The 10,244-nt window shown below is 34.8% G+C and overlaps 1 protein-coding gene across 3 annotated transcripts; it reads right to left on the reverse strand.

Annotated features, from left to right (window-relative positions):
* Nucleotides 1–1,513: 1,513 nt before the first annotated feature.
* Nucleotides 1,514–9,022, reverse strand: Ctr1A (Copper transporter 1A). Of its 3 annotated transcripts, none has more exons than XM_017629197.1 (5): nucleotides 8,845–9,022; nucleotides 6,333–6,523; nucleotides 5,900–6,144; nucleotides 5,651–5,680; nucleotides 1,514–2,695 (listed from the first exon to the last, which is right to left on the reverse strand). In XM_017629197.1, exons 1-5 carry the CDS (start codon nucleotides 8,876–8,878, stop codon nucleotides 2,494–2,496), a joined length of 702 nt encoding a protein of 233 aa, XP_017484686.1. In that variant the 5' UTR covers nucleotides 8,879–9,022; the 3' UTR covers nucleotides 1,514–2,493. The 3 variants fall into 3 exon arrangements, with proteins under 3 accessions (XP_017484686.1, XP_017484688.1, XP_017484687.1); XM_017629198.1 differs by having other exon boundaries at nucleotides 2,375–2,695; nucleotides 6,333–6,502; XM_017629199.1 differs by lacking the exon at nucleotides 5,651–5,680.
* Nucleotides 9,023–10,244: the final 1,222 nt, after the last annotated feature.

Consider the following 10,244-nt stretch of genomic DNA (forward strand, 5'->3'; position numbering starts at 1 on the left):
TACATATCGTCGTTTAAAGTACAAAACCGCGCATCGTCGTTCTGCAAAATCGCGTAACTGACATTTTTTGCCAAAAATTGGATTTGCTCACCGGATGCTCCTGGCTCAAGCCATTCGTACCAAGGCATATCCATGTACCTTGATTCGTACTGAAATTTATTTACTAGCCAGAAATTTTATTGCTTTAAGAAAGAGAGAACAATTTTGAAATATAAATACCTTTACTCTCTACAAAATAATTCATGCAACCTCAAATACACGGTTTTGCATTTTGTTGATACGCGCTTTTGTTCTGTAAACGACGATGTGTATGTATGTATGTATGGAAAACACATTCCTTAGCACTATTGTTCGTAAACGCATCGCTGCCGCATCACTGCAGAACTGGCATTTCTATGAGCAATAGTTAATGAACAAAATAATCTGCCTTATTATCCCGAGTTTCGCTCGAAAATTTTTCATCCGTCCATAGTAAATCCATGGAAACCAAAAGCGAAAAGTGAAAATTAAACTCACGATAAGGCTGACGAATGTGTTTCTTTGCTGTAATGCGGCAGTATGCATTTACGAACAAGAGGATAGCCATATAATTGATTTTTGGAGTTTTTTGATACTTTTAAAATATAAATATGTATATTTATATATGTATGTGTGTATGTATTTACTTAAAATGCGCTGTTATATAACTTTATAGCACACTTTTTTCCTCGTGCATTTCAAACGAATGAAACTTAACATGCAACAACTGCAGAGTTCTACATTGCGCGCTCAAATCTGTTTTGTAAAAATTTTCCAAATCTCTAACAATTGAGCAGAAACAATTTTGCGCTTCGAAAGTTTATGTTTTCATACACATTTCAATTGTATACAGGAAGTCACTTCGTTTTCGAATATATTGCAACTATTGTACACTGAGAAAAAGAGTTTCGTTACATCAACAAAATATGTACATATGTGTGTTTCTCTCAACACATGATTTGGTTATACATATACATGTAGTTACATACGANGAGTTCTACATTGCGCGCTCAAATCTGTTTTGTAAAAATTTTCCAAATCTAACAACAGAACAATTTTGCGCTTCGAAAGTTTATGTTTCGAATATATTGCTGCAACTATTGTACACTGAGAAAAGAGTTTCGTTACATCAACCAAATATATACATATGTGTGTTTCTCTCAAAACATGATTTGGTTATAGATATACATACGGTTGCATACGACATTTGGTTATAGTTACTAAATCATGTGTTGAGAGAAATATATTTAGCTGGCTTTTTAAGTATACTTTGTGACCTAATTTGACACAAATTTCCAATAAAAAAAGTCGAAAACTATTTTATAATATTTCAACAAAAATCAGCAAGTTCATAACTTAAAAACCAAAATCTAAAAATAGTTGCGTGTATATGTGCTTTGTTGCGTAAATAAATATAAACGCCATAAAGTGGCAATAAGTTCGTTAAGCTGAGTAAGCTTTATCAATAAGCTAAAACAAATCGGCATATATTTAATTTTTTTTTTTACAAACAAAGAGTGCAAAATTTTGCTTGAATTGGTCACCGATCACATTCATAGCATTCAAGCGCTTGTTCAGGCCACTTGCTGCGCACAAACCTACATAATTCAAAACATACAATTTTCAAATTTTCAATTACTAACAACTGTACAACTACATCTTGTAAAAATATCTAACTTTTTTTCTTAAATCTTCTTAAATTCTGCAATACGCTCCTCCTGCCGTACAATTGCTTGCTATCACTTGCCTAAACTACTTTTATTTGCATTTTTCGTTTGTGTTCTTTTTTTGTTTCTTGTCTTGGCTCACTTGATATTATTATTATTTTTTTTTTGTTTTTGTTGTTTGTGTATTTTTTGCTTAAATTGTATTTTTCACAAACTCACAGTTTATATCATAAAAATATCTTAAACTTAGTCTTAAGAGAATTTTAATATTTCGACATTTCTGGCAATTAGCACCGATGCTGCCGCAACCGCTCTCCATCAACTGGGTGGTGGTAGTCGCCGACACGGCAATCGTATCAATAACAACTGTCTCATCTTCGTACTCGTCACGCTCATAGTAGTAAATATCGTAGTCCTTTCGGCTGTCGTTTGTCATGGTCATTTGCGTGCCGCGCTGCTGCTCCAAGTCATACGCTGAACGTTTAAAATAGCGCGCACAGCGTACGCTGCTACCAGTGGCATTCATTACGGAAGTTGCCGTTGCATGGCAGGTTACGCCACCACCATTTTTACTATTCCTGCCATTCTCCGTAACACCAATTGCGTCTCGGTTCGTACTTCTCCCACCTCCGCCGTCGCCGCCGCTGCCCATCCGAGCTAATCTGGAGCAAGCACGGCAAGCTGTTGCTGTTGTTGTTGCCGTTGTTGCAGCTTTAGTTGCTATAGTTTGTTGATTATTTGAATTGCCAATTTGCCTTGGCCAGAGGCAGCGCATCCATGCGAAGCGCCTTTCACATTTTAAACATTGCTAGTGACAGTGTTCCGTAACATCGACAATCACCGACTTCCGCCAGCAGAACAGGAAGTAGCCCACAGCAGCGCCCAATACGACCGCGATGCATAGCCAAACATTGTAGGTCATAAAGATCAACATCAGCATAAATGATAGCGTCACTTGGATGATGTGGAGGCCGGTTTGGTACAGATGATTTAGCGAAAGCATCGTTGGACTGCGGGCAAGAAGAAAAGGGAAGCGAGTTAGTATATGAATGAGTGTTTATGAAAAGGGGGAGCAAGCAGGAAGAATGTAAAATATGTTTGTATGTATGTATGTATGTATGTGCGTATGTACCTAAAAATATGAAACACAAAATGGCAGCCGGAAACGAACTTTTTGATGCGTTGAAAAGCGGCTAATCGAACAAACACATGCACAAACAAGTGCAATACACACACACACACGAGTACATTCGGACAAAAGTACATATCGACAGTGGATTATTTTATCTTATACAAAGGCATAGATGGATAAGTTTGCAGCTAAAATTCTTGTCTACCGTACTTTTAGCATTTAAATCTTGCAAAAAAAAAAAAAAATACAAATAGCGACTGAAAAAATATGCTTCAATTGCTTAATCTTTTATCCAAATACATAGGTAAATGCGAAATATTTTTACTAAAACTACTGCTTAAATGAAAGCTAAATCGCGTTCACGGCGCAAAGGCTTACGAATACATACTAAGATCACTGTTGTTAGCTCGAATTTTGGATGCGATGGAGTTTCGAAGATTTTTTCAATGACAGCTCCAATAAAAATTTGATTGTTGTAGGGGTAAAAGTGCAAAAGCTGAAGAATGCTGCTGAAATGAAAGTCCTAGTCTATCGCTGTAAAATAGGCCCGACTGTCTTGGAAAGGAGGTATAATTGCAAATAGGAATTGAGTTCAGGCAGTGGCGACTACATACACTGCCGGAACAAAGTATTGGCATAGCAAATTTTTCACAATATATGCAACAATTTTTATTCTACTATTTTTCCGCCAATTTTGTCTAAAAATATGGTTCATTCAACAAATTTTCAACTTTTTAATCAGATTTTTTAGAATTTTTTTGAGTTTGCAGTTTTGCAGCCCATTAAATTTTAGTACACAATGCAAGTTTGAAGTTAGTAAAAAATCGCGTTGATTTTTGAGAATTTTTTTGTTGAAGGTGTTTTACATTTTTTCCATATAAAGTATTTTCAAAAAAAATTCTTTGTATGGAAGAGACTGCGTGAAAAAAATTGCCAAAAATCAACGGTAATTCCTAGCTACTTAAAACTTGCACTTTATTGTAATGCATACTGAAAAAAATTCTAAAAAATCTGATTAAAAAGTTGAAAATTTGTATGAAAATTTGCTGAATTTCCGCGAGTTATTTCTGTACAAAAAAAACTCATTCACGTCCCAATGTTTTTTTTTTTTTTTAACTACCAACATATCTTAATTCAACTTGGAATGACGCTACCTTTCTCTTTCATCCTTTGAATAAGTTTACTAGAAATAAAAAGGGTGAGAAAATACCTTTGCAATGATACCTCACAACTCTACATCGGAATAGTTTGAGTTCAGTTATTTAAATTTACGATTCCGTTGAAAATTTTTTTACATTTTTTTTTAAATATTTTTTATGCAAATTTTTTAAACTTAAACCGTTTTGTCATTTGAGGGGATTTTTATCAAAAAATCTTTAAGAAACTATTTTTATTCATAAAAAACTCCAATTTTGGAGGTATTTTCAAATCGGTCCAGCTCACGTGAACCTTAATATTTTTACGAAATATTTTGGTGGACGTCTTAAAATATAACAGATTTCATAATTCCAATGGAAACACATATCATGTTCATATGATGCTTCAATTCGTTCTAAGTCAAACCATGTTATTTGGACACACACATGTAAAGACATTCTTAAATCGAATTGAAACTTTTAACCGTGCTACCATAAATCAAATAAATCACATTTTGATTGCGAGTTAAGAGTTGTTGAATCGTGTTAAGAGTGCCTATAAACACGGGATTAGAACACGGGGTTGTTTCATGCAACTCTGTATGAAGTAAAACATTTAAATAGCTCTTGAAATTAAATTTAGGTCATGCTTTGTTATAAAATTAATAGCTAATATCCTTTGTTCATGGCTGTTTGAGTATTTAATTATTATTTTTTCATGGTTATTTATTTTATTCAAGAATTGACACAGGTATTGACAGGGTTGCATCGGGATGAACTCTGTTTGAAAGCGTGTTCGAACGACTCATTTCTCTTGTTGCATATAAACACTTGCATTTCAAGCGAGCTACGCTGACATAAGTTAATTCGATACCGCGTTTGATGCCGTATAAACAAGGTAACAGTACCGATTTTTTTTTTGTATGGGGAGTGATGCAGTTTAATATACATAGGCCCCTATTATGAATTGCATTCGATTTTCGATCTTCGCTGGTTATCGCGAGTTGTATATGGAAGACTAGAGTAATCGGTCATACTTTGTGTGCAAATTTACTTGAAAAGGTGTAGCTTTGGTGTGAAATAGAAGTATAAGCTTTTGTGCAATATGTTTATTTGTATATGCGTATAAAGCACATTTAACAGTTGAAGCTTTATTTTAATTTTCAGCCCTTTTGCAGTTTTTGTACCGCTAAATAGCACATAAATTACGTAATTCACGTAGATATATTAATATTTCGTTTAAAATGCCTGACCCCCTGCAAATAAATTAAAATTTACAATTTGCGTACTTTGCGTAAATTTCTCCTATCATTCCTTCGAACCAGGGGATTTCATTCTTCCCCTTTCTCCGTCCTTCGTAAATACAATCTTTTGTAAGGTAGTGTCAAACCGCGGCTGTCATTAATTATCTAACCTTGTATTATTGAATCATGGCTGATCATAACTGATGATGTTTAAATGCGTGTAGTAGTTTAATAGGCGACATACGACAGTGCGTCTTACACGCTTGTCATTTGTATACGTGTTGACTCCCCTTCGACTACACACAGTTGAATCATTCAGAGTCATGCCAGGAGTCATTTCGGTGTAACTAACACATATTTATTTTCACAGGCACATTCAAACCGACTCACGAGTCAGACGCACGGTGTATGCCGCCTATTACATATTCCTTCTTTAATTTCAGATATACTCACGGTTGCTTGTGTATGACTTCGCCAACGTATCTATTTGTTGGATAAAAAATGTTCGCAGACAGCACAAATGTTTGTATACGAGAAAGAAAGAAGAAAATGCAATGGAAAAAGTAAGCAAAACGAACAACAACAAATGCAGATTAAAACATGATTGGGAAATAGTATACAAATTGCAAACGAAGAACAAAAATAAAAGCGTTTTTAGTTACAGAAACAAAAAAAAAAAAAATGCAAAGAACAAGAACTTACTGCACTGGTGAGGCGCTCGTCGATGGCGTGCTACGCTGTGGATCTTCAGGATTCCGTTGTGGACCGGTAACGGGTCGATACTCCAATAAGTTGTAAGTCTTCCAAAATAGGTACTCGCGGTAATATTTGAGACCCTCATAAAGCACAGCCATTACAAATATAGCAACCATTGAGCCAATCAAACCCATAATACTATCAAATTTCCACCAAGAGAAGAGCACAGTCTCATTATAGCCAAAGTGGAACTATAAAAAATTGCAAAAAATAGACTTTTATTAAAATTATTCTTAAACCCTAGAAGTAGTAGGCTGTAACGTTGGGAGAGGCAAAAGGCCTTGTTGACCCCAGCCTACTTTAAGGTGCAGAGGAATACATAGGTATGTAGATATGTATGTGCATACATATGTATATAAATATGTTTCTTTCTACTCACCGCCATCGACATCATATTATGCATCGCTCCCTCCATGTTCATAGCTCCGTGCTCGTGACTGTGCTGCATCGCGTGATGATCGCTTTCACCGTGGCCCATTATTGTATCCATCGGGCTGACAGTTGTGGTAGGCATTATCATGCCTGCATGGTCATGTGTTGTTGCAGTATCTACGGCATGGATATGATGATCTTTAGTTGAATCCAAATGCGTTAAAAAGGTTTTGAAGTACGAGTATGCCAAAAATCGATGGCGTTTAAACAAAACGATGAGGGATTAAAAAAAGAATATAACAAAATAAATCAGTAAAAATTGATGAAAATTATAAATTATAATTAAACTCAAATTTTGTATTGAACTAAAATAAAAATTTATTGTGGAAGAAAATTTTTTGCAACTGCTGAATTTAATTGAATCTATGATTTGCTTCTATTCTGTGTGCATGTTCCGATGTGCCGATCTGAGCCAAAATACGCATCAGTGTGTAGAATTCTAACACCACTAATGGTTATACGTTACAGTTCTAACTTAAGGCTCTGTTATGCATACTTGGCATTGCATGCACTGCTATACCATTTTTACGTAGAAATCAAAAACCAACAGACTTTTACGTATGTAATGCTGTGCGTTGGGTAACAGCTTACACGCGAAGCTCATTTAACAGATTCCTTATGTGACAACTCTCAAGCAATGCCAAGTATGCATAACAGAGCCTTAAAGCAGAAATCAAATACCACAGGATAAAAAAAAAAATGATTAGATTCACAGACCCACAATACGTTTGTGTATGAAAAATGTTAAAGGGCACGTTGAGAATTCCAGTCACTTGATATGTATTTCATAAATTTATTTTCGATCAAACTCTCGAAACCTGGCAAATGCGATGGCCTGCAAGTAGCAATGGACGCTGGACCTACCGTTTAATATCAAAACTCGAATTATGAATACACCTCGTGGTGAGGTAAGTTTTGATATAGCACAGTTGCTTACAGGTCACGGTTGCTTTGAGGCTTACCTAGGACGCTTCAATCTGGAAGACACTCACAAATGTGATATCCGCGCTGGCAGCGCAACAAGTTCGCTAGAGAACGGAATTATTTTCGGGATGCTTTAAAGCAGAAAACTGGAATGCAGTGTCCAATGTAGCAGCAAGAATCATGAACGAACTCAGAAGAACTGAACAAGACAGCAGAAGAATCTTGATAAGTTAAACCAGTATGCTGACCCATATGGTCGACTGGGTGAAAGTATGAAATTACTAATAATCTGAAAACACTAGAGAAGTAACGTATGTGTGAGCCTCTGTGAGTTTTCAAGTGTACACTAAAAATTGTGTACACTCTTCATTTGCGATTCGGGAAGTGTGAGAATGAGTTTTAGTTGTCAAAAAGTGTACGTTCTCTCATCCAAAAACTCACTGAATTTTATTCTAAATTACTAAATATTTCTCACAGTTACATAATCCAGCCCCAGGGCGGTAGGAGGTTTTGTTTGGGATAAAGTCCCACACTGACCGGGTACACAGGCTTTAGATGCTTCCTCGTTAAAAAAAAAAACTTGTATTTTTTAAGCAAATAATAAACCAACTTCGATTCTCATATTAAAATTTAGGAGTACCGTTAATTTTTTCATAATCCAATGATGGAATCTAAACCAAATTAGTATGGGACAACCCGTGAGGTACAATCTTTCCGATAAAAAAAAAAAACTGTTCAACAGTGTGGTCCAAAGTTATGCGGTAACATAAAAAAAATTTCAATCAATTGATAATTAGACACCTTACTAAATATATCTCAACATAAGTTTTCAAAAACAAATTACAAAAAATTGTTGATTCTCACAAAATAAACCATCTCGTCACAAAGAAAAATATTTAAAAAATAGTTCTTGAAAAAACCAAATTTTTTTGAACCATCTTTTTATAGAGAATTAAACAAGGATTACGATGGTATAATTTTAAATCCCTAATTTACTGGTCTTCACTATGCAAATCAACTTCAAAAAGTTCAGCTGTTAATAGCTAAGTTAACTTTAGGACAATCATGACCATCATATATATAGAAATGTTAAGACTGTTTCTTTAGCTTTAAAACGGCGTTAAGATGACGTCTCTACGATGAGCAAGATTCGAGATATAACGATTTGAAGAAGTACATGATTAGTCAGAATCATGAAAAAATTCAAACTTTGACAGATCATATCTCCGAAGAAAAAAATAAATAAATAAAAAAAATTCCTCGAACACGTGTATTCATGTATAGAACCCATAAAAAAAAATTCAAGCGAATCGGAGACATGACATAATTTTTTTACGAAATCCGTCCGACTTAAAAAAGAATGGCTCATATGCAGTTTTCCATAAAGCTGTATTTTCTTATAACTCAAAATAAAAATTAAATAAATATGCAAATAAATTAAATAAAAAATAAAAGGCGCGAATAAAGTTTGAATTTTTGACGCCGCTTGTGAAATAACAATATATTAAATTTTTTCATTTAATTCCCTAACTCACCGTGGTTGTGTATACTGTGCTGTGAATGATCCATTTTGCCACCACTGTATGCAGGTTACCAACAATTATTGTAGCAAAAACCAACCGAAGACAAAGATTTATTAATCAAGCGTTTTTTTTATTCGCCACCCAACAGTTGCTTTGGCGTTCAGGAAGAAGAATGCTGCGAAATAGTTAGCTGCAAAGAAACAAAACCGACCATTTAATTTATTTCTGCATACATAACCACTATATTTAAGAATAATGATAATTTCATAAGCAAGCACTCCTAAACACAACAAACTTAAACGTTAAATAACAAGAAAAAGCAGTGAATTAAGAGGAAATAATTCTGAAAAAAAAAGCACAACGAAAGGCGGTGAAAGTTAAAAAATTACGATTATGCGCGTATATAAGCAGCTTAGGCAACTAATAAAGCTCTTCATTGCTGTTGCATGTAAATTGCATAATGCTTGTAAAAAACAAAACGGCAAAGAAAAAAGCTATACACAACAAATCACCCGCACAACAAAAACAGTTTTTCAGCCATTAAGCACGTTGCACAACTCGCAGTAGTAATCTAGATTACTACACTGAGGGGAAAAATAGTAAACTCAAACAGAAACGTAGTTGATCTTACTATAAACGTCAGCGAAAGTATTGTATAGTGGTAAATACTCAATTCAACTACGCGCATATTAAAACGAAGCGTTAATTTTTAAAAAGCATCCGTGAAGAGAATAACCAAGATAAAAAGAAAAAAAATATATATAATTTGCATGTTGCCTGCAATGGCATTCGAACCGTGACCCTCTGGAAATCAACAAATTGTGGCAAGCATATTTGCGTATTCAGCTACAGCGAGTTTCAATGCACGCGATTGGTGTATTTGTACAGATCAACATGTACTATGTATGTATGTGTGTCTTGTCTAGGGTTGCCAGAAGTACTGCTTTTGGGAGTAAACGTACTTCTTTTTATTGCAATGTACTCATTTGTACACCAAAAAAAATATCTGGAAATGTACTCTTTTCCCAGTTGTGTACATCTTTTGTACTCCTGTTTCCAGCTACTAATATTTTATCGTGTACAGGGTGTAAATAAATAACTGTTGCAGTTTTTTTTTTTTGAAAAATAAAAGTGGTCTTTATAGATTTTGCGAAAAAACTAGTTTATTGTTAATTATCCACAAATATTACTTAAATTTTGTTGATTCGTATTTAAATTTTAACCTTCATTTGAGTTTACCAGCGGTAAACACTTTCAGAGAAAAGCGCAAGCTGAACGCAAGTCTTCGTCGGTTACTCTATTACATATTTTCTGTAACCATAGGCTAATTTCCCCCATTTGGCTCCTTTATACTCCGTCTTTTGCCCAACATAAGGCCCCATACTCAGCAATCGAAAATATTCGGAACTGGT

Source organism: Rhagoletis zephyria, unplaced genomic scaffold (assembly GCF_001687245.7).
Source record: "Rhagoletis zephyria isolate East Lansing unplaced genomic scaffold, Rhagoletis_zephyria_1.1 Rzeph_scaffold_06600, whole genome shotgun sequence".
NCBI classification, from domain to species: domain Eukaryota; kingdom Metazoa; phylum Arthropoda; class Insecta; order Diptera; family Tephritidae; genus Rhagoletis; species Rhagoletis zephyria.

What these genes read in the sequence shown, in the direction of transcription:
- Ctr1A (XM_017629197.1), bottom strand. Translation starts at nt 8,878, where the DNA reads ATGGATCATTCACAGCACAGTATACACAACCACG. An exon ending in ACGAGCGCCTCACCAGTGCA is followed by an intron (nt 5,681 to 5,899) that starts GTAAGTTCTTGT and finishes TCCAACAAATAG; the next exon opens with ATACGTTGGCGAAGTCATAC. An exon ending in GAAGTCATACACAAGCAACC is followed by an intron (nt 2,696 to 5,650) that starts GTGAGTATATCT and finishes TCTTGCCCGCAG; the next exon opens with TCCAACGATGCTTTCGCTAA.